At 37.3% G+C, this 25,193-nt stretch overlaps 1 protein-coding gene across 3 annotated transcripts in view; it reads right to left on the reverse strand.

The window, feature by feature from the left end:
- Positions 1 to 415: 415 nt before the first annotated feature.
- The window catches only part of RFTN2 (raftlin family member 2), a 29,680-nt gene continuing 4,902 nt past the window's right edge, over positions 416 to 25,193 (reverse strand). For 2 of the 3 annotated variants that reach the window (XM_062619695.1, XM_062619694.1), the window contains exons 3-10: positions 24,041 to 24,224; positions 21,967 to 22,078; positions 20,168 to 20,477; positions 17,143 to 17,343; positions 12,475 to 12,596; positions 11,202 to 11,305; positions 5,088 to 5,166; positions 416 to 1,300 (exon numbers count right to left, since the gene is read on the reverse strand). In XM_062619695.1, coding sequence (XP_062475679.1) covers positions 1,031 to 1,300; positions 5,088 to 5,166; positions 11,202 to 11,305; positions 12,475 to 12,596; positions 17,143 to 17,343; positions 20,168 to 20,477; positions 21,967 to 22,078; positions 24,041 to 24,224 — 1,382 coding nt within the window. In that variant the 3' untranslated portion in view covers positions 416 to 1,030. The remainder of the gene's footprint in view (positions 1,301 to 5,087; positions 5,167 to 11,201; positions 11,306 to 12,474; positions 12,597 to 17,142; positions 17,344 to 20,167; positions 20,478 to 21,966; positions 22,079 to 24,040; positions 24,225 to 25,193) is intronic. The other variant, XM_062619696.1, reaches the window with a different exon arrangement.

The raw sequence follows: 25,193 nt of genomic DNA on the forward strand, positions 1-25,193 counted from the left end.
TAAAATACTTCCTGTTCATGTCTCCCTACAAAGCCCTGCCAGTGTTAACCTCCCTTCATGCATGCAGCTCCTCCCCATGGTGAGGATGGAAGCACAGCGACTTCATCCTTTGAACATTCTTTCTGCTATTTGATGCAGTTGAATACACTTTACCCAGTGTGAGATACACTTAGCTGAGAAACTTTATATATATATACAGCAGCATTTTTGTGTAGTCTGTTATCTAACATGGCCTGTTAAGTTTAGCCTACTTCTTCCTCCTATGTATTATCAGCAGCATCATGCACCTTGGTGTCAGTGCTTCTTAGTGAGTTTCTCAAACTGCTTTTTCGTAGACTGCAAGTTATCTTTCAGGGGGTGAGTGGTTCTAAATTTCCACTGAGTAGATTACTGACACATCATTATACAAGCTACATGCTCAGATAGCTTTTGGCTTAGATGTATTAAAATCCTGCATAGGTGAAATTATACTACAGGAGCAAGTGTTTGCCTACAGTCTCCAGATGTTTTCTGTACAAATATAGCTTAAACTGTTAAAACTCTAGTGTGAGACAACATTTCTCTAGGCTTTTGCATTAATGCAAGGCAAGTCAAGTGAAAATTACATTAAAATGTAACAACAGTCAGTTCGTTTTCCCTACCAATATTTACAACACCCTTTAAAAACATAACATTCTTCCAGCTTGTGGAAAACACTAAACATCCTCATTCCTTTCTCACTCACACAGTTCAAACTGTCACTGTTTTGCAGCATTTGCTTCCTTGCTTGTCAAAAGCATTAACAAGTTAGCAGAGCACCCAGTCATGTAATTCTTCTATTAAAGAGAGACAGAAAACCAAATTATTTTGCAGTAGAAGTAATTCTACAGTAGGATTAACACAGTGAAGAAACAGACAAAATACAAAATGAATCTGGGAAAAGGTTATACCAATGCATTTAAAGTAGTATGACTTAAAAAAAAACCAACCAAAGAAAACATCAGACACATTTGTGTGAATTATGTACATGTCCATCTGATGCAGTTACTTATCACATGCATGTGACCTGAGTGACTCCATCTTCCTGGTCAAATTGTCCATCATCCAGTTCCCTCAATACTCCATCACTGCTACTGAACCCTGGAAAGCCTCCATACTGGGAGGATCCCTCCTTGATCCAACACTGCTTAGAAGGAGATAAGTGAAACTCATCGGGTGCTTGTCCAGTTTCTACAGGGCGAGAAGTAGCTGTATCTAATCCAACACTTCTGCTAGAGACTTTGCCTCTTTCCTCCCCAATAACTTGTCTTAAGGATTTCTTCTGAAATACAAGAAGATGTTTAATGTTAGCTCACTTGGAGGTATTTTAACATAAGGCAGCATTTAACACTGTTTCCAACTATGAACTCAGGAGAAAAAAAATCTTTATGGTCCCTTCCAACCCAAACCATGATATGATTCTGTGAAGAACTTGGTGTAAATACAGCTTGACATTAGTACAGGGATCTCCTGACATGCTTCTTGGAAGTGATGGCTGCCAAAGTCAAAGAAAGCAGGTTGTGAATTACGCAAACAGACCTATCAGACTGTGCTAAGGGTCCTCTGAGGCATCACATAAATAAAAGCTTTATTTCATTTTAGCACCAGGAGCTACCCATGGCACTCAGATCAGTGATGATGCAGCATCTCCAGAGGCAATGTCAGTGCCTTGAGTCACAGCAGAAGAGCATGGTCAGCAAGGCAGAAGTGCCCTGGCCATTTGCCTGGAGCCTTGCTGTCAGCACAAGCACTACTAAACGAGGAGGCGCTTCGCCAGGGCACACAGCCCTGTCCAGAGGAGGAGGACATCTAAGTGAGAAGGAATCCAGCCTCAGCACGCAGGACACAAGCACTCTCATAGGGGAATATGCACAAATACAAAGCCTTTAAAAAGAAAACCAGCCCACAAATGTTTTTGCCATGCTCTGGCAATTTCTGTGCCTCCCTTCTATACATTGCTATTTTTTTTTTCCGAAACCCTTTTGAAACAGTAAAAACAATGGTCCTTGTGGCTAACGGAAATGTATTTAGGGAAGCTGTTACAGGAGACATTGGGAAATTACACTAAGGGGAAATAACGTTGCCTCAGGAGAAACAGAAGGAAATAAGCTTTGCCTGGATGCCACAGTAAGAGGATGGAGAATTCTGCTGAAGGGAAATAAAGGAAAAAAAAGAGAAAAGAAAAAAAAAATAACCTCAAGCACTGTATGTTTCTATCTTGGACCTCCTTCTCTGAACTATTCTTGTAGAAAAGCAAATGGTCTGTGATAAACAAAGAGCCCACTGAGGCAGTACAGCTCCTAATCCAAGAAGCCTTTAAACCATTACATAAATCAGAAGCCAGGTCATAATGCACTATCCCATCAATATACAGCATAGAGCGATGAGCTGTGAGGACATAAAACATACCCTCCTCAGAAAAGAGACCCTGTGGGAATAAGAGCCCAAGTAATAGGGTTTTTCTCCCCAATTCTTACTGAAGCAGAATTTCCTTTTGAAATGGAAATGATAACTTCGATCCAATGATTAAAAAACCAACAATGCCCAGCAATACAGACTCACAATAATTAAATGTTTTTTACTAAAACGTTTGCAAGGGTTTGATAAAGTCATATAGCTGTGTCTATCCATGTCCAGAGACATCTGCAATAAGTATATTAAAGTTTTCAGAGCGAAAGTTAATGCTTTCAGATTTCAGTAGCTGTTCTGCACCTGAAATCTATTTATTCACTGGAGAGCTAGCACAACATCCTGTACTAGTTAGGTATTAATAACAAATCTATGAATTTAAATTGTTTGCCAATTCAGACATTTTGGTAAAAAAGCAATGAAGTAAAAAGACGAAAATTGTGGGGAAAACCAATGTAACAGGAAAAACAGAAGGAAAATGTTACTCTGCTGAACGTTTCAGCTTCAGCATGCACCACCTATTTATCCCATGTTAAAATAACCTCGGCGCACTGAAATTTCCTGGTGGAAAAGTAAAATAATCACTGGTACTGGTACATTTAGATACTAAGTTTTTTCAGTCTTTAAACACAGTAATCTTGATGTAAACGGCTACAGATCAGCTATTTCTTGTTTATTTTCAGTATGCTAATGCTTAAGTCAAAGGCTTCTCATTACAACAAAGTAAAACAGTAACTACAAACCACACCATTTTATTTGTATAAACTGAAGCTGCTGATCAACGCACAACTGGGTGATAGAATTTAAACTGTGAGCATAATGCTTCCTATTTTTAATTTAAACCACATCTCAAAGATTCATCAGTTGCTCAGACTGAATGCTTTCACAGAGCTGGCTTGTATTGCATCTCTGGGCAGAATCCAGTCAATCATTCTAACTCGTGGCATGCAGCTATGCTGCCTTTTAAGAAATGCTTATAGGTAGAAATAATATGCCTTACCAAGGAAAGAGTATATGTATCAAGAGTCCATGCCCTTATTATACAGTGTATTAAAAAAAGTAGGGAAGTATCAGGAAAAGGATGATTATTTCATAATGACTGACACAATTAGATTTTTATATAGTTACAATACTGATATGAAAATTATACTCAAAAAAATACTTTCAGGAATGTATTAGGAAAGCATGTAAAGACAACTAAGTCAAGCATGAGAGCAGGCATCAGAAGCTTTGAAAGCTGAAGATACTTGGACATAGGGGGAAATTGAAGGAAAGAACAAATATATGAGGAACTGGGAGAAAAGGTGGTATGAATGAAAGAGATTAAGACATTGGCAAGGGAGACTACACAGAACACTGAAGTGGAAAACACCCAGAAGCTCAAGGTTTTTGAATTAAGAAATACATTATAGATAGTGTCCAAGAACTAGCTGGGAATTGAGATGGCAGTGGAGAGAAAAACAGGACTTTAATTGTGCATGCTGAATGCAGTTCTTCCAGGCATGGAAGTTAACAATTATCAGGGGACACCGTGAGAAGGAAGTTAGGCTGGAGAAAAGCAAAAGCCTGGAGAAGAACAAGAGAAGTTAAGAGTGTACTTTAGAAACACTAAGCAGAGGGAAATAAAAGTTACGGTAACAGACTGGATAGAAGGTAGAAAGCACAGAGAAAGATCAAATATGGATGCAAGAAATTTAGAGACCCGTGAAACTATTGATACAGATGGAGGAAAAAGAGACTGGGTAACACTGCCTTATAATAATGTACAATACTGTGAATGACAGTTTGTAAAGTTTTACTGTGGTGCTTGACATGAGTGAGAACATACTTAATTTTCACAGCTGCTTAAGGCGCGCTGATTAGAGAAGGGTTGAATGGCCATTGAAAAACAGAAATAACAAGAATTAAAATCCATCACAGGATGTTGGAAGACTTGACAAAGAGCAGCCCACCAGTAGCTCATCCTTCTGTGGCCACAGTAGGATCTACTACAGCACTATATAGGTGCAACAACTGTTGTGACCTTGACTCTGAGTAGAACACAGTTAAGTGTCAATTACTTAATCCCCAAAGCACTTTTATAAACCACTGTAACAGGAGCCTCACTCAAAAGAGGCAAGGAGTTGTTGAGGTCCAGCTGCAGGAATCTTAAATCCTCTACTTCTGTCACACATTTTCATGCAACAGCAGCTAACATCCCTTTATCCTGTTACCCTCCAGATTATAGTATCCTTTGCACAGCTTGACACTTGTTTTCTTCTACAAGTGTGAAAAGTAGAGGTTTTGGAAGTCAAAAGAAAATGTTTTCTTTTCATGTAAAACAGATTTCAATCAGAACATTTAAGAGTTCCTGAAGACTTCTAAAGAAATAGTTACGCATAGCCAACCTTATCCACCTGAGACACAGCAGTTTCTTTGCACAAAACAGGTTTTTAGCATGCTCATACTTTTCTCTGTGGGTTAATTTAAGAGCTATATGGCTAAGGAAAAAATAATATACAAGTTAAGATGCAAAGGCCTCTGCAATTTTGACCTTGTTTCAAGGGAAACCCTCTTCTGCCACCTTTTCCCCTTAATTTTGAAGCCTAGCTTGTTTCTGCATCTAACCATTAAGTGAATTACTCATTTTTTTACATTAATACCATAAAGATGTTACTCACCTCTGGTGTCTGGACAGCAGAATTCCACATAACAGGTCTCTGAAGAAAAATGACTTGCTTTGTGGCCAGATTTCCTTCACTAAAATTTAAAGAAAATAATTTCAGTATTGTAAAGGCAGTAATAGTCACTGTAACAAGTTCATATGTTTCAGAGTCAGCTATTAAGTTGGACTTAAGTCCATGGTGAGAAAGAGACAGACTACCCAGCATTAGCTGCTTTATTAATTCCTGAACACTTCAGTAATCACTTAAAAAAAATAAAGCGTAAGAAGTACAGAGCTGGGTTAAGGTGTTAAACATGGAAACAGATACAGAAGAAAAAAATCTGTATTGCTATGATTAGTCATTGAACACGTTTGATCTGGAAAGTTTAAGTACCAGAGCTCCTACTTTAAATCAAAGCCTGCACCTTTACGTCTGCAGTAAACCTAATCTTCACTTTCACAAATACAGCAACATATTGCTACCTATTGACACCACAACAAACAGGCCCCACCTCAATAGATCCACAGCTTCAATAAACCTCTCAATACTTTCTGGTACAAAACTTGGAAGTAACATTCTTTACTGCTAAGTAGGTGTCTTCCAGTTGTAATATGACATCTTACTGATGCAGCTGGAATAAGCTTGCTGTTTCACCACCTACGGTCTCAGCTCCACATGCATGAGATAAATGACACTGGTGGTTTTGTATATGGGAAATACATGCACAGGAAAGACAAGATAACATAGTAGGAAGACAAATAAAGGGGGGAAAGAAAAAAAAGAAAGAGGAACTTCAGTTTTCAGTGCTGGAACTTTCAGAAATGTTGATACTGTTGTGGTAAATATAATTTAAAGAAACATGTTTTTTATTTTCTGCCCGCAAAGAAATGCTTTTAGATAAAATAAACATAAAAGGACAAATTTGTTCCTCAAACCAAATAGATGTTACTGACAGGATGTTTCACTACTGTTGCACTCTTTTCGTACTCACGATAGATTCCTTTCAAGTTTTAATGTATTCATTTTCATCATCTTTCCATCAGAAATTTGGGTCGGCACACTGATTGCTTATGTGCTACAAAGCCTGAGTCTGTGGCACTGCAAGAGTGCAATAATTTCAAGACCAGAGGTCTAGGATGGAAGGGTTTAAAGAATTCCTCTGCTTCTCTAAATACAAGATACTACATTTTGACAGACTCTTCTCCCCTCAACTTCTGCAGTATTCAATGAGATCTTCAGGCATATGAAGGAAAGTCACTGAAATACTTCAGCAGAAGAGTGACTACAGATTTAACAGCATGATAAAGAAAATTAGCAAAAAAAAAACAACGTAAAAGAGACATGTAGTGAGGTCATTTGAAGGATTTTGATTCTATCTAGTCTATCAATCCTAAAACAGTATTATTATTATGCATAACCTGATGGAAATAACTACTAAAATAACGTAAGCTTGTACTTTAGTACGGGTATGTCACAATCTTAAGTACCACACACAAAGTTGAGATAACTGGTTCAGGTTTCATGCCATGGCTAGGACTGATAGAATTCATTTATAATACAATTAGGGACTTACTCCAAGAAAAATCAGGGATTAAAACTGCTCCTATGACATCAGGAAGAGCTTGTTAACAGCCTGCCCCAGCAGAGCTTCTGGAAGTAAACTCTGAAAGTACACAATCCAGCACTATTCCCAGCACACTCAGCTGCATCTAATCAATACTTCAGTGGTGATGGTTTTGTGACTGTGTTTAGTCTTTCAGCTGGACTGAAAGGAAGATTGTGAAATCAGGTCATGGCGTATGTTTGCACATCTTCCTTGGATAAGAATAGAGAACTATCTTAAACTCCAGCTTGTGGGGAAAACAAGGAGGCAAAAGAATGAACTCATCAGTTTCCTGCTCTGAGAGCTCCTACCCTGCCATTTGCATTCATTAAGAGGAAATGTGTTACAATTTTATGTCATGATAAGGAGACCAGCAATCCTGCAATCTCATTCCAGTTGGCTAGGCATCTCTCCCTTCCCAGTTATGTCTGTTTTGATAACATCAATTGGGAAACCTCTCTTCTAAATGAGAAGGCTGAATGCAGTCCCTGGCATGGGGAAGAGCCTACAGCTTATTCTGTAACAGTGTCTGCATTCCTTCAGAGAAAAGAAAAAATCCCCAAACTTTAAGCTACAGCTTGTACAAATTCTACTAGAACAGAGAAAAGACACGATGGTGAGTAGACAATAAGTAAATTAACAATTTTCTAAGTCTGACCTTATTAAAATGCCACACACGACAAAGCAGCTATGAGCTTAATTCACAAAGAACTCAATGACAGTGGGATTTCCACTGAATTTAAATGAGAAAAAGACCTTAGAGCAAGCCACTCCATAGCTTCCCTTGCATTTCCACATTCACTCTTTGCCTCATCAGTCAGCGCATTTTGAGAACTTGCATTCAATAGTTTGTCATAATAAATTAATAACCAGAGTCAGTGTTTTGCACTGTGTTTGCTTGCCTGCTTTCCAGCACTCAAGGACAGTCTCACTGCCCCTTTTCAGGGACTGCAGTAACCGGTGAAGGGAAATAAAGGTCACTGCAGAGTAAGGCTGCTGAAGCCTTTTCCTGTCTCTTCTTCTAAGAGGGATGAAGAGCAACAGAAACTCCTTTGTTAAAACATCAGCAATTTGCTTGTCTGCTTATGCTGCACTGGCAATATATTTGTCTTTTTACACGTATTTATTAAATAAGTACTCCAAAACAATCATCAAGCTGGAAGCCAAGTAGTCCTGCCAATGGCTGTGATTTTTTTAGCTATTTTTATAATGCACAAACATTTCACATACACTTCACTCTAAGGTTAAGCACTTCATTCTGAGGTTAAACAATGTTTTCTGAAAAATGAGCAAAAGGACCAAGATGATGAATTCTTTTAACCCATTCAGGTGTTTTGAATTTCCCAAAATAATACCCTTTGGAACTGCACAGAATCTAGACTTTCAGTTACAAGAGAGACACCAGCTTGGGACAGACTCCTGTCTTAAGGGATCCATTCAATGAAAAAAATTAAAACACCTTAGAAATAACTCTAATTTTAGATCAGAAACATGCATGAAATTCTATAAACTCGTGATAATATCATATTAGTAACTGCAGCAGTACTAAGTTATCAGAGAAGTATCTTCTAACATATTTTTCCCCACTCACCAGATTTAACTCCTAAGAGGACTATTAATTTTATGCTTGATATACAACTTCTGAACCTGGCATAATTACTGTCAATCTATTGACTGAAGACACTTAACTAGTAAGAGCTGTATATAATGCAGGGAGCTCTTCAGGTCACCAATATTATTGTGGATCCGTCTTGGATTCTTTTCCACTCTTTTAGGTCAAAAATCCTTTATTGACTGCTGACACAATATAATTCCCAATATATGGATGGACACAACAAATATTCCATCATATGTACTTTTCTGTTTAATCATGCTCTATTTTCTCATATTCCTGCAAAAAGAGAAACACTGACAGAAGATGGGAACGTCTGTGGGTTTTAGAGCATGCTGACCAAAATAAAAAAAAACCAAAGCCCCACGGTGCTTATTTTAAACAGCATTGCACAAAACAGCAACTCAGCAGGTTTCTCAATATATGACATTTACCATTGCTCTGTTTGTAACAGCAAAGATTACATTTCTCAAGAATAAGTTTCCTGCATCCAGCATGCCTTAGCCACTGAGGTAGGAGTTAAAGGACTAAGTAGGCCTACAGACTGCTGCCCCTGCCTGAAACAGGCCAGTGATCCATGACACTCAGCTGTCACATGCATGACACTTCACACAACGGGACATTTTATTTTATGGAGAGGAACATCTGTAAAAGAGAAAAACTTCAAACAACAAAACCACACAGGAACAGACGTGACAGCTGGTGGTTTCCAAACTGCTTCACATCCTAACCATGTGAAAACCAAAGAAGCAGCACCACAGTGCATGACAACACTGTCACACCCCAGAACTTGTGTTAGCCTGATGGTCACACTCTTCATTTTCAGACAGTGGGCATAATGGCTAGGAACAGATCGCAGACGTGGGATAGTTTTGCAATGAATTAGAGGAAGACAGACAATAGAGCAAAACAATATGGTGACTAGAAATGGGGAGCAGGCTGCCCTCCTAACATTTTATTCTTGGATAAGAATTTATGTACTTCGTACAATTATATTTTTAAATAAATATGAAAATATGAATTTGCCAGATCGTCCCAAAACGATGCTCATTTTGTTTTTTTCCAGTGTTTCTGAAGCCCACTAGTATTCAAGATGGGTTTTGAGGTCAGAGCTCCAAGTCTGGGAACAGACCAGCTGTTCGGCAGCATAAAGTGTCCTTCTTTATCAAGACATTTAACTTGCATTCCTAGGATAATCCACCACCACAGTAATGGCATCTTTCATATCAGACACATAGTAACCATGCAGGAATTTCTTCTCTACAAATAACCAACATCAATGCCTCAAAATAGTATTTATCAATCATTACTTAGCCTATCAGGATGGATACATTCTTTTTTGGACTCCAAAGAATTATTAATACCTAATTAGGAGTTCCTATTCATGGGCTTTTTAACTCTTTCTCAAGAAAACTTAATAGCACTGCTCTGTACAGGCATATAATCCCAGATTGCTTTGGATTGGAAGGGACTTTAAAGATCATCTACAATTTTGCCTGTTGCAAGCACTGACTGATACTCACAGAGTGACTGACCAGCAGCTGCCCAGGACAATCTTGACCCTGCTGTCCAAACCCATGTTCAAAGCTGAAACATTTAGGCTATGAAGTTTTGTTTGAAGAACTGAATGGATAACCATTTTTTTTTATATTCTGGAAACAGCTTCTTTTTGGAGCAGAAGCTTTAAAAGTTCAGAATTTTAATACATTACAGAGAAAAACAGAACAAAGACCCTTAAAAACATACTAGCAGAACACGCCATACTGTTTTACCACAATTTCTTCTGTCTTTGCATTTAATCAGTTGGTTAAACTATGAAAAACACAGCCCCCAAGAAACCCCAGCACCTTCTGCCTGACCAGAAAAACCTCCTTCTCACATGGGTGAGTTGATTTAATTATGCCAAATCACTTGAACAAAACTCCACTTTCTTGGAGCAGCTCTCTTAGAACCTTTCATTCACATCCTTTTTCATGCTGTCTTGATTTAATACAGTGAGGTCTGGATCCAAAGATTACTCAAGTCACCCACTCTTTTCCATTGTCCTTAATGAGCCTTAAACCATGCTTCAGTACATTTGTTTGTTTTCAAACCTTGGCAATCCTAATCTAATGGGAGGGGAATTAAAAACAAGGAAAAAAAGAAAGCAAAAAGGAGAGAAAATGAAGAGGTGTATGCTTAATCCAGCATTTCATTTGACAGTTTTTAGCTTGATGCCATAAAGAAAAGCACAGGAATTTTTTTGTTGCTGCTGTTAAAAAAAACAAAAAACAACAAAAAACAAACACCCCCCCCCCGGAACCTTATAAGGAATCCAGGTCTTCTATTGAGCTCTTCTTATGTTTATAAAGCTCCTCATTCATCTAAATAAATATTACAGTAAAAGAACTGAAAGCCAATAGTTTGGTACTGTATTTGAATCAAAACATATTGTCTACATCAAAGACGAGTAACAGCCCAGTAACTTGCTGGATTAGCACATTCTCCTCCCTAATTTGCAATAAGCACAACATGACTGTCCTGTGACAACATGACTTTTAACAGTTTAAACCAGTCATTCACCAAGGTCCTAAATTAGTGAAACATTTCAACACTTGTTTAAACTTGAAGCATACGAGTAATCCCATTGCTGGGGACTGGCTATGTGCTGAAAAGTTTCCTAAATAAAATCTTTCAGGTTAGATATAAACAATGTATTTAAATTCAGGACTATCAGTTTCATTTGAAACTCACTGAAGCCAGCAGTGCTAAAACAGTATCATAAAAAGAATTCCACTGTAATGCTCCCTACATCTCAAGTTTTATATGCGGTTAGCATTATTAGCATTTTTAATTCCTTTTACATTTAAATACCCAAGTAATCATTTGATAATTCTGGGATGTAAACATCAAAATGCTGTAATAGATTGGGTACCTGTCATGTCGTACGATAGGTGTAGGCAGCACACAGGTCAGAAGCCATCCAAATTCAGCCAGCGTGTGCAATAAGGGTCCATAATCTGTTTTAATTTCACACCCCTACATTAATAATCATAAAAAGTAGTAAAGTGACTCTGTACAGGTTTTAGTTGCATTTCTACACAAGTTACAATGACTCTCCTAATTTATCATGCCATAACCCTTTGAGAGGACACTAAACTGTGCTGTTTGCTGTAGATTCACTATTTCAAACAGAAAACTAGGAAATCAGACAAAACACACTAACTTTAGGGTATGAACCCTGATTCAGGATGACATTCAAACCACATCCCACTTGTTAAAGTTTGTCACGTTGCTAAATTAACACCTAAAGCTTTCTCAACACTATAAAAGACGTCTCCATGTATTCAGGTTTTTACTTCATATATGAATAATAAGCATCTCATATAGCTAGATATTTCATACATATGAAGTATATACTAGATATGTAAGTTTTGGTGGTTAGTGGTTTGTATGGGAGGTCTTTTGGCTATTTTTTTCCATATTTTCCTTTTTTAATTTGAAAAGTCTTAGTTTTATTTTATTTGTTGTCACATTGGTAAGTGTATTTACCATTGAATATTTGAAAAGTAAGCCCTTTGTATCCTTCAACAATGATTACTTTCAGATCTCATTAATGCCAAAAAAATCTTATAATGTTAGAGTATTAAAAAAGATTAGATAATTTTATTGCTGTAGCATACTACAGTAGTACATGTAAATTTATTAGGAAACATGAAATCTTTCATACTTAGCAGTAACATTTTACTAAGAATTTACATGTGAAAAGCATGCTCTAGTAATTTGCAATCAATTTTTTCTTGTGCTGTTTCTAGTTTTGGCTACTTTCTTCCCCTTTTTATTGAAGATTACTTCAGCAAATTGTCAGTGGGACTGCATTTGCTGAAATTATGTCTGAATTGGTCTGAAACAAATATATAAAAAAATCCAACAAAACCAAACATTTTCTTTGGTGACTGAATTTGCTGGTATGAATGCTTGCAAGTATCAGGCCACAATCCCTGCAGCATATTTTTTAGGCACACTGATCAATGGCCACAGGTCTGACTTCATTTGGATGATTCAACACTTCGGCTTATGCACGTGGCTTCAAGAAACCACTGTGAATGTTCATCTATCACTAGTACAAACATTCTAAGGAAAAAAAAAAAAACAAAAAAACAAAAGAAAAAGTGGGAAATAGCATTGCTAAATAATCACCAGCTTACCTCAATGACTGTCCATTGTTCAACAACTATAGCATCATTTCCTTTCCTGTTAGAACCTGGAACCCCAGCACCTTCTTCTTCATAGATAAATAATCCTTCTACAGATTTAGGCAAATAGTCCCCTGTGAACATAAAGGCAAATATAAACTGAAATGTAAAGTTTTAGGTTGGTATCTTGCTGAGATACATACATGGACTTGTTTTTTCTCATTGAACAGTCCTTTAAAATAAAATAAACCAAGACAGTGAACAAATTTCTTGTTATTTCTGTGTCTGGTTACAACCTGATGAAATATGTGAGTCCAATTACTATTCAAACCCGTTTTTACTATACAAATTGAACTATGGACCATTTTATTTTCTCAAAAGCATTAGCCACTTCCATGCTTGGATATGAATTCCAGTTTCCTGTATTCAACATACCCCTGCACCAGATGGGCATAAACCTTCTTTACTCAACTTCGACATTGTACGCTGACAGTAAGTGTGGCATTTAGTGTGGTGGGAGAGATGATAAATATAAGTGAAGCATGAAGTGCCTAGCTACTGTTACTTAAATAAAAACATAAATGGCCACAGGAAGAGCCTCAAACAGAAGTAATTCCTGCTGGGAAGGAATTTTCAGAGCACAAATCCCTGACTCACTTGTTGAAGCCTCACAGTATCCGGTTAGCCCAAACTGAAGCTGAGCATCAGATACTGGTTCATTTTATGGTTTTGCTTCTCCTAAGAGCCACTGGAAGCCTTTTGTACCTTGACTGCTGACTATCTTGAACTAAATTTGAACAGTAAAATTATCTGATTGCTTTTGCCACAGACTCAAGGAAGGCAGACAGATTTAAAGAAAAAAAACCCCAAACACCTAGCAAACAAAGAAAACTTCTATAACACAGCTGGTCTGGTTTTAAAAACTGATAAGATTGGCACAGAAGTTGTGCTATGTAAACCAGGAATTCCCATTTTTTTGAGCGCACATGTTAATGTACCATAAAATGCCAACTATTTCTTCATACCATTTTTTACTATATTGCATGTAGCAGATTTATGTAGTTTAAGTTATGATTAGATACTTGCATATATAAATATCTCTTCAATGTATTTGTAGATATATTGGACATGTTATTTTTAGAATGCACAACTATAATGTGACTGTACATGGAACCAAATATACAGCTGCAGGCACAAACATATGAATATCTGCACAACTCCTAGCAATTCATAGAAACTCATGGACTTTTACCTTTCTTTGGCTTCAGGCACATACTTAAAATCAGCAGCCCACCTACAACATGGTTGAATATTCCCATTTTTTTCAAATATGGTAGAATAACTACATTTTAAACAGTATTGACACAAGGTAACTCCACTCAGTGATATTTTGACACAAAGTGATAATTCATAAAGTGTAGAATATCAAATTCACCACTACTGAAGAAGCTATATGTGGCTAACGGGTTCACCTGCCCATTCTGTCAATTACAATAGTTTATCTTTGTTAATATCAGTACTTAAACATTAATAAAAATAAAAAAATGCTGCATGATAAATAACAAAGCAGAAAAAGCAAAAATATTGCCATTGCCATGGCACTTTGACTAATCTTAGGTACTTCTATGATAATGAGAGCCTCCAAGGCAGTTACAAACGGCAGAAACACTACAGTGATCCAAATGCCTGCTAAAACGACTTACCTGGATTGCTTTTATGACTGCATCCTCTTTTGGCAGCAGAACACAGAAATTAGTGATTATTAGGATTTGACAATGATTTTTTAATTATTTTAATGTTAAAACTTCCTCCTACCTTAAATTGGGTATTGCACTTTGATCCTGGTAACAACAGAATTCTGCTGACCCTACAGAACATCTGTAGAGTCCAAACCAAAGGAGGATTTCTGCAGCTGCTTGACTTGGATTGGTGTTTTTGTTTTTATTTAAATGATAGATAAAATTTGCTCATTTCATTAAAGCTATATAAAAGAACAACTACTGCTACATATATCTCACCGTTTAAAAGCAATCAAACAGAAGTGAGGTGAAGCTGACAATTAGATGTATATGCAGACATACAAGAAGTAATTCTAGTAATGAGTCCAAGTGCTTAAATGCTTTTCCTTTCCAAAAAAGCATTCTAGGTTTCCCTTAGTTGCATTCCAAAATCTGGTTATAAAGCTCTTCAATATTCACCTCAAGAACAAATGTTTTAACTTAAGAACTCAGTAGCTAAATTAATTTCTTACTGTGGTTACAGAAACTTACCAGCTGCAGAATTCCATTTACATAGTGACCTGTGCAACTGAATAAAGCCAGTTTAATTCAGCAGCATCCCACCCATGAGTCTAACTGAAATACATACCAGTCAAGTGGGGCTGAAGCAGAAGCACCAACTGCTGCAAAGAGGCAGCATGAAATCCCTAAATAAGTCATAACCTGGGTATTAAAGTTATTCACATAGAGAAAGGCAGACAGCTACAGGGGAATGAGAAGACTGTAAAACTGTTGTTGGACAACAGCTGCAAAGATTAGTATCAACAGCTGCCAAAACCAGCCCTCAGTGAATTATACCACACCTCCAGAGAGTGTTTTTCCAGCTCTAAAATATCTGCATTGAAAACTAGGAGTTTGATTTCTCACCTCTCCTCCCCCAAAGGAAACTTTGTTCTTCCACTGACTTCAATAGATAGGAATTATAATTTAAGAGCAAAAAAAGATGACTAATACAGACTGCATGATTAGACAGTTTAAGTGCACAGAATAGTCAGTTTGAGAGAGACAAGCTGCCAAATTCAATCTGTGGTACATATTGTGATGTTGATTTGTTCCTCTGACAATCACTAAATGTACTGTATTGCAGAGCTCCAGAAATGCTGTGATTCATACCGAAAACTGACTACTGAGAACAATGAAAACTGAGTAGTTCTCATTATTTGTTTGAATTTTGAAGAATCTACATCATCTAACTTCCAGAGATTTTCCATTTCCTTTCTTTTTTTAAAGCCCTTTGCTAACTCAAAGCTTGCAAAGGGGATGCTGAATGCATTTTATTTTAAATCAGAATATCAGAAAAAAAGCATTAGACACACAGTATTACAATTATTCAAAACCCCAGTGATTCTATCCTCCTTGTGTATTTCCTGCAAGAAGCAGATGAGTAAAAGGAGTTATGAAAGCCACTTTAATACATTAAATAAAGTACTACACTTGATTATCAGCGTGCGTACTGCAAAAACTGTTTAAGGCCCCTGACACCTTTTTGCAAGACTCTTCTCCACTGCAGCCCTGTGTTTTGCTTGCCTACAGCGAACTGCCGTAAGTGATTCTAAAGGGGCACCAACAGCTTAGAACTTAATACAAGACACTAACAAATCCAATCAAAGTATCACATAACTGAAGTACAAATTCCAAGTTTGCTATCAAACAACATTTATTACAATAATTAATAAATTCTGAAACAATTAACTACGTCAGACTCTCTTGGTCTATTCCCCTAACACTTCGGTACTATTCTTTTCAAGTAATTGCACAACAGTAGCTTCATCCTATTTTTTTTTTCAGCACTTCTAATTTCTGGCTCTCAGACAAATTGTTCAAATGGAAATTAATCTTTTAATTACATATTTTACCAACAACAGAGTTTTAGAGTTCAAAATACTTCAGTCAATGAAGAGCTGCTCCTGTTAGCAGCAGTGACACAGCACCATCTCACAGCTCTGCCAAAGCGCGGGATTTTGGGTGTGTAGCAATGGGCACTCCTGACATCAGGCCTGTGTTTGTTCACTGGGAGGATGAAGGCTAGGAACCCTGAAGGAGCTAGTATGATCTGCCAGAATAAAAACTGAGATAGAACTCAAACTGGCAGAATAAAGATGAAAATGTGAAAATCCTGTGGCCTGAAGCTCTACCATTGTAACAATTTGAGTGTTAACTGAGCTGGTACATTCTTGCAGGAGAGTAAAGGAGGGACCAGGGAAGACCTCTCCCCCAGCTGTCTAAAATGGTCTTGGAGGATCTTGCCTACAGTTGAGGGCAAGGAGAAACCCAGATTTCTCTATTCTGTGTATGTCTACATCTGACTAGAACGACCTGCAGAAACATCCTGAATCTTCAGGTTCAACAGCTGAATTTTAATGCAACTTGGTGTTTTGGAAAGAATTTTTAAGCCCAGCAAATAGCTGGAGAGAGCAGGAAGTACAGAAGTCTGACTTAGGTAACAGTACAACAAGCACAATGAGAACTCAAAGTGCTCTTTTGTCTCTATAGAAGTATTCAACAGAGCCCAGCACAGTATCTACAGTGACCAGCAGAATATGAGCATGAGGGAAACATCTATCTAATTGTTTTTCTTCCCCCCATTATCCTTTTCTTAAAAAACAACAAAAAAACCCACTAGCATAAAAGATTAACTTCATTATATCACTACACTACTTTACTGCTTTGGAAATCCTCAGTTTGATAAAATGAAGCAGGAATTTCAGTTATTCAGAGCTACAACTGCCCAAAATCCCAAATTATTCTTCAGGTATCAGATTCTATAAATTTACAATGATTATTGGACCATGGTTACATACTGCCCTTCACACCAAGCAGCAAATCATGAATTACTTTTTACAAATGATGTATTTCTACATAAACAGACAAAAGCTCCATGCTATTCGGGGACACTACTCACCTTTAGAAGTTTCCCAGTGTACAAATGAATCAATTAATGACAATCCTTGTTTATAATAAAATGTGGTTAATTCTAGCCAGTCTGCTTCCAGTGTACTAATAACTGGCCCCTTTCTTGTTACTTTCATAGACAAGATGCTCTCGTGGTAGGTCCAGCAGGTAGAATCATCATCAAAAACATTGAAGACTGTATACAGCTTGTCTAAGAAAAAAGGAAAAGAGAATAAACCTCTGGAATACAGTGCTCCAAAATAAAACCACCATTAATCTCTTATTTCAACACGGGTTTCTAATTCTAAGCAACACTTTCAAGAATTGTTTCCTGATGTGACTGTACTCAGCTTGAGCCCTAAACACACTGAGGATGAAGTGTGAGGGGGGCACACTCTGGGGTACAAGAAAAATTTGAACATATTTCACTTGGGTTGTCACTGGACCTTTTAGGTGGGTGGGTTTTGCATGGAGAAAACATACTGAAGCTAAGAAAACTCCAGCGGAAACAGGGTCCATTTCTGCTACTCATGGAACTTCTGACTACAAATATTTGAAATTACTTTAATAGAAGACTGAAGACAATTTTCTGTTTGTTTTTTTTTTTTTTGTAAGTACTAGGAATGCTTTGTACAGTACTGATTTTGATCCATTGCTTTCTGAAGATTACTTAAGTACCCATATAATTAGTTGCCTACTGGGGTTTCCCACACAGTAAATGATGAGTTAAGCACACAAAACCTGCATATCCTCAAATGCTTTTTATATATAGGCATTAATACAGAGCTGTTACAGAGTCAAACAAGCACTCATCAAAAATTAAAATTCACAGCATTTTAGGAAATCACCAGCGATAAGTTAAGTCCTAGCTATACAAATACATGCTACAAATACACTCACATGTATGCCACTGCTGTGGAGAAACAACACACAACATTTTTGGCACCTGCTCTCAGACTGTCTTAACAATTCAGTACCTGAGCAGCTTAAATCAACACAAACCAATCTCTAGAAAGCAGTAGTATTCAGACTGCCAAAACAAAGGAATTTGGTTTAGCTGACACCAGTTAAGATGCTAGTCTCTCTAGGCTCTAGAAATACAGGGAGATTTCCAAAGTTGGATTTGGTCTGTAAGTAGTCCGATTCAAACTCCAGGAGAACCTCTGTTTTGAGATGCGTTATCACACACTGCAGGTGACATCAGGTGCCTGGAATAAGGTGCGCTAAGGACAAAACTTGGAACTCTTATCAGTAAGAGATGACTCTCCTTTTTATACAGTTTTATTTTACTTCCTCCACATGTGGATGCACTAGCACAAAATGTGTTAATCCTGACAAGCCTTAATTTCCTTTCCCATATACTAAAGTGAGATCACTGCCATTTTTATTCAGAAAAAAATACTACCAAGTCTCCTAATACAACTATTCAATTGCTCATGAATATCAGAAATTGGCCATTTGCAAGTGGTCAAGATTCTTATGTTATGACCTCAAAATCTAGAACTCTAGAAATTGGCCATTTGCAAGTGGTCAAGATTCTTATGTTATGACCTCAAAATCTAGAACTCTAGAAATGAGTTTTGCATCTTTTGAGCAGACCTAAATAGAAATGGCTAACTGAAGTGGCAGTACATACCTACGTGCACGTAAGACTGCCTTTGAGAGTTCACATCAGTGCACTGCTTGGTAATCTACCTGACCACACCAGAATACACTAACAAAGCTCCTTAACAGAAGAAAGAGTTCCTGCTTTTTACTTAAGAGGTTTTTTATTCTGCTACATATAACAAACATAGTATTTCAAATTGCAAGGAAAAGAGTTAAGCTTTAACAGATTGTGCTATAAAGGCTGAGCTGTACACCAAACCTCCTTTAATAAAATTGTTAAGGAATAAGAACATTGATTTTCTCACTGCTTGGAGTCATCATCATCCTGACAGTCTACAGACTGGAGAAGGGCCTTAGCTCTTAACAGGAAAGTGAAAAGGTTGCTCTTGAGAGCAATTACAACATGTCTCGCCCATCAGGGAAGAACCTATTATATCAAAATGCAATCTGACATGAAAGTTTCATGCTGCCCACTTTCTACGCAATACTATCTTGCATTAGTTCTCACGCTTTACTTCTTCCTTTTTACCTTTCCTTCCTAGAAAGTCAAGAGGCCTTACAGTGCTTCAGTATCAGAAGTCACTGTTTCAGGCACTCTCTCACACAGACATAGGCAAAGTGTCTTCTACAACTAAGTTTTTACACCACAGCACCAATATTTTCCAATGACACTTTTCCTTCCTATACTATTTCCTTTTCAATGCTTACTTTTCTCTGGTGCAAATTCATTTTGTAACAATTATTCTCTCTGATTTCATAGTCAATACATTATTTTAAGTGATCTCTTTCAGGATGCTTCTTGAAGGCATGTTAACCAGAAAGAATCCATTATGAACAGATCTGTTTATGTACATTATGCAAGGTGGCTAGAAGCACATAAAGTTACAGCTCTAGCTGGAAGGGGCTCTCTTTGTTGTCAGTTTCAAACATGCAGAACTGGAATAATCATAACACATTCTTGGCAATCTACACTTATTACTTAAGTGAAAACTGTAAGCTTTAGGAAAAGGATTTAAAACTTCATCCTAAAAGTTTTTTACTGCCACATATTAGTTATATACATATGAAGCAAAAAAAGCTATGCTTGCATCACTTTTAAAATCAGAATTACACTGCGGGCAACTTTTATTGGTTTGTGTTTTTACTTTTTCTTTAAACTACAAACCAGAATTTCCAATATTCTATATGAAAAGTGAAATATTTTAATATATTACCACAGTCCACACACACATAGAGAAGGTAAATTCTACTTCTGTTTCTTCAGCTGGCAGCTTATTTAGAAATACATATGGATTTAACAAGATGCATCTTTGAAAATAAGTACTTGATACAGTAGACCATGCTGTTGTTTTTTCCCCCAACGCCTTTTTAAAACAGCAGCTCAATAAACCACCTTATTTCTGCAGTAAACAAGCAGCATTTATTACCGTCTCCTTTCCGTGGTTTAACAGGGCTGACTTCTCTTCCAAACTGGAAATCTGCATCCTGTAACAGACTGCTATCTCCTTGCATTTCCTCCTCTATTCCGCTCTCAGATGAGTGACCACTCAATGTCCCTTCATTCCAGTTTTTATAGTTTTCATCAGAATTTTTTCTTCTGTGTTCCCTATTTCTTCTACCTAGTGTTGATTCCAGTTCTGCACTTCCATCTGTGCTTGTTCCATTACAGGCTTTAGGTTGAGGAAAATGCGTTACAAATCCCACAAACTTCTTTCCTCTTTTAGCAGCTTCGTTAACCTGCATTTACAACAGTGATTTCAGAATTGCATGTAGCTCAAAAAAAAAACAAACAAACAAGCCAACAAACCTAATCACCACCAAACTTCTATATATGTGCTGTGTTTAACTACTGCTGATTTTCAGGGACATAAAGACATTACACTATACTATAGTAGGGTGGTTTGTCTTTGCACACTGCCTATGTTTCAAAGTAAATGGAAGTCTTCCAGCATGTCTTTGGACTCAGGCCAAGAGAGGTGGCCAAAGCTAGTACTGACTTCAGTGTACTAAGTACTTCGTTTTAAACAAATCCAAAGTATTTTACTTGCTGTGTCACAGTGACAAGCAGTACAATGGTGTGATAGAATAGTAGTGTTTCTCTAAACATGTGATAGAAGTCATTCTAAAATTACTGACCACTAATACTATAGAAATATGTTAGTCATGTGTCATGATTCATTATCCTCAGGTTTCCTCAGAGGCTACTCAGCTTCACTATTACTGAGAACAGTGAAGAAACAGAGCAAGGAGGGAGCTAGAAGCAAAACAAAACCCACTTTACTCTGCTTTCAGCCAGTGGTGGGTCTTTTTCTCTGCACTAAAGTCTCAAAATATAACTGTAGAATATACACCACCTATGAGATGTGTCTGTTCCTGGTGGTAGAGTTTTGGTTTGTTTTTTTACCCTGGGATAAGGAGTGCTGCCATTTAAGAAGCTGATCCCACTGCTAACTTGTGCCACAAACTCCCCTGTGCAATAAAGCCCTTCCAGGAAAACACAGAAACCCCAGCCCAGAAAGAAGAAATCACTTGGGAAATACTGGATTTAGAAATTTTAAACAACTCTGTGGTAATTTCAAAGGTCATTAAAGATCCCCAGTACGCTTTCTCCTCTACTGCTTTCCTGGGTAACTAATGTAAAAGATATCACTGCAGCTCCTGTAATAACAACAGTTTCCCGTTTCGGCAAGTCTTCGGTTCTGCAGAGGAAGTTAAACACAAAAAGAACTAGCCACTGGAAGTTCATTTTTTTTTTAACTACACAGTATTTTTAAAAGCTATGCCAAGTAAATATTAATATAGTTGCTGGATATTTTATATTTGTTATAGAATCTTGCTTAAAAATTGAATATATTCACGTTCATTAGGAATACCCAACTTAACCCAGAGCAACATAAAACTTCAGAACTTTTTCCTTAATTCCAGAAAAAGCTATCATACAAGCATTTTGTAAAGACTGACTGAGTCTGGGCCTCATTCTACTTTCAGTGGTGTAAGCTGCCAGTTTCCCAAAGCTTTACAGGGCTTAGTACCAAGTCCTAAATTAGAAAAAACAACTAGTGAAGAAAAAGTAACTCCATGAACTTCAAAAAAAGACTTTTTAGCTTTTATGAAATAACCCAAGTTTAAAACTCAAAACTAAAACCCCATCAACCACTCAACAGAATGTACATATATGGTAGAAATAAAAAATCAGAAGATAAGTTTGAAGAAAACCCTCCATTACCTTTTCTAACAGTTCTTTCACTACCTCATTTGTCAGTGTTTCATACATTACAGGACATTCCTCAATCACCAGCCTGGGGTGCCTTTGTCCTCTGGGTGCTGCATGCTTCTGGCTAGGACACAGAAAGAAAGCAGTCTTTGTCAGTAGTTTGCTGCTAACTTTGGCAAATGCTTGCATACAGAATTCTTTTCTTTTGGAATAGTTATGAATGAAACCCTGGCAATGCTTCTTCGTACTTTTATGTAGAGCTCAGTGGGGTTTGGTGTTTTGTTCTGTTTCTTACACAAAGTGGCAGGTATTATCTATTATAATGTCAGGGTAAGAATAGTAATATTTAACAAGAACTTCAGCTGAAGGCTGTTAATAGACATCTTCTGGAAACTGAGCCTTACTGACAAACAGCCCTGCTTTTGTAATAAATAAACCACAAAATCTCTGACAATGCAAAAAATACAAATTTAAGCTATAAATGTAGCAAGCACAAAACAGGTTCAGTTTTGTAGAAAACACAGTATGAATAGAAATGGATCTTTTACATTGTTAACATGCTACTCTATTTTTTGTAAGTAAAGCAGAGTTGCAGCTACTGTATGAAAGACAGTGTAGGCAAACACTAGAAATACAATGCAGTAACATTACTTTGGGTTAGGTAACGCTTAAATCACTCAGACATGAGAATCTGACAAGCTTTAACTTTCGTTTAAATAACAGTATTCATCATGCTGTATCTAAAGCCAGTTAGGTTACTACTCAACAGTATTTGGTGTATATCAATAATATAATGGGATTTTATTTGATGCTTCCTTCACAGAGTTTTTTGCTTTGGAATGAAACATCAATGAGAGACCCTCAACTGTACATATGGCATACCTGCATAGGAAATTGGGAAACTACACCCAGCAGTTTCACATGTAGGCGGCAGGGTCTTGTCTGCCACCTATTCAAGGGCCTAATGGTTCAAACCATAAATTTATAAGGATGCCACATCCATAGGGACAGGGCAAGTTGTGGGGGTTGTTCACTGTCAGTGTTGCCTCTTGGAAGCCTCAGCTCCAGACAGTAAATATTCTGCTTTTCTTACTCAAGCATTTGCCCACATGGACAACCTTCACCTCGTTTGCAGATGGATTTATAAAGGAGAGCTGTATGAGCAGCAAATGCCACAAACTATGCTTGTTTAAGCAAGGTGTTTGAGAAGTGCCCTCAAACGAACCATGTTTTACAAAATTACTGGATTGGCAAGGGGCACCTTCCAACTCACACCCTTACAGTCTTCCAAGAAAAAGTGAAAGAACCTTTGTGCCTTGCACTACGACTCAGGATCAAAGGGGGAAACATGACAGCTCTTCAACAAAGTAACACTTTTCTAGTTATTCAAAATAAGATAAAAAGGTTATCTTCTTTGCATTCAAAGAAACTAATGGCAAAGTTTCTTTGTACATTTTCTCTATGATCACATGGTGACTGCAATGCAGTGAACACAGGTATAATAAACAAGACTATGGAGCTTAAACACAAAAACTGTTGACTCTCCCTCAGTATCAAAACCAAGCTTTTCTATGAGCTTCAATCACAGAATGATTATTTCCTTCTTATTAAGATGGAAAAAAATAAACTCTGACAAACTAATTCACACTTTATAGGTCATTTTCCCTAAATAATGCTCTTATGGGAAGAGTGAAAACATGAAAGTTTTGAAATTTAAGAACAAAAAATAGACATGAGAGAATTTAAAGCAGCTTATTACTCCCTCAGTGTTTTGTGTAATCTTGCATTTGTGGCAGGTTTTAAGACAGACCATACTTTACTACAAAGATGTATTAAAAGTAAAAGAGTAAACTAACAATTTATCTTCCCACAAGTGATGATATGCAACTTTGGATTTTGCTTGGACATATTCAGAGGCAAAGTAAACATTAGCCTACTGTGTGCTTCATGTTAATTAATAAACATTACTAATTTAATTCTCTGAGGTTCTCATTTCAAGTTGATAATAAACTATGCATATGTTGAGCAATCCAGTTATAGGCAACATCATTAATGGATCAAAGTATTCAACTTATTTCACTGTTACCTTAATTTTAATCGTGAAAGTACCACTCGATACATGTGACTTGCAGGGAAACTCCTTCTACGTCCAATTGGCAGCATAATAGGATGAACAGCTCCTACAACATATCCTTTGCTGTAATATTCTTCCACCTTAGGTGCTATATCCAACACAGAACTGATCTTGATGACGTCTGGATTTGAGGAACCTAAAAGCATTGAAAGCAGAAGAGAAGCATGTGATTCTGTGTACGCCCATACACTTTTGGGGTGAGCTCCTTTTATATAAACCACACAAAATCTATCCCAAGGCTTTACTAAGAAGCTACACACCTATTTATACATGGAAAAGCAGGCTCATAACTGATGCAACAGTATTCACCTAGTTGAAGTACATATTTTTTACTAGTTACTCTGATCTATTTTTAATCTATTTGGCAATGCTTTCTGTTGGATCTAGCTTTGCCAAGCTAATTCAAGAGCTACATCACCATCTAAACACGCAATAGGTCTGAACTTAAAGCAACTATTCTGCCTAGCTAAAGCCTCAAACATTCTGAAGCAATAACCTTCAACCCTAGTTGTGAGCCAAATTCATGTACACTGTCCCAACTCCCTTTTCCAGCAGACCTAAGTGCATGTCACTTAAGTAAGCTATGCAGTGTCAATAATTTCTAAGAGGGTCTCTTGGAGTGTGTGAAAGCATTTCCAATCAACAGGTAAGAGCTAGGCACTACATGGCTACTGAGGGAGACTACATAAATAAAGGGAAAACTTTTTGGAGAATGGTCTGATCCACAGCTTTCACACAGAGAAAAGAAAGATTCCACACTGGTAATAGATGATATATTCTGCCACAGTCAGTCTGTGGCAGGTCAGTATTTCCTGTTCCCCTCAACTCCAACTGGAATTGCAGATGCTCCCAGAAAACAGGAAATCAATACTTATGCACAGACTGTAACTAAAGAGTACTTATGCCAGCATATTTGTCATCATCAAAATCTTCATCGTTTGCAGATACAAACTCTTATGACAGCTTGGGTTGGAATTTGATGGTCTTTATCAGTGACCACTGCAGCAAGCGGTGTACTTTTTTGTGTTCTAATGGGTCCCTCCCTTTCTTTGCAATACTTTCAGTTCATTAAGACCAGTGTCCAACTGTATTAATGGATGCCCTA

The sequence above is a fragment of the Pezoporus occidentalis genome, unplaced genomic scaffold, assembly GCF_034315485.1.
Source record: "Pezoporus occidentalis ecotype Australia unplaced genomic scaffold, CSIRO_AGI_Poc_V1 ctg213, whole genome shotgun sequence".
Lineage (NCBI taxonomy): Eukaryota > Metazoa > Chordata > Aves > Psittaciformes > Psittacidae > Pezoporus > Pezoporus occidentalis.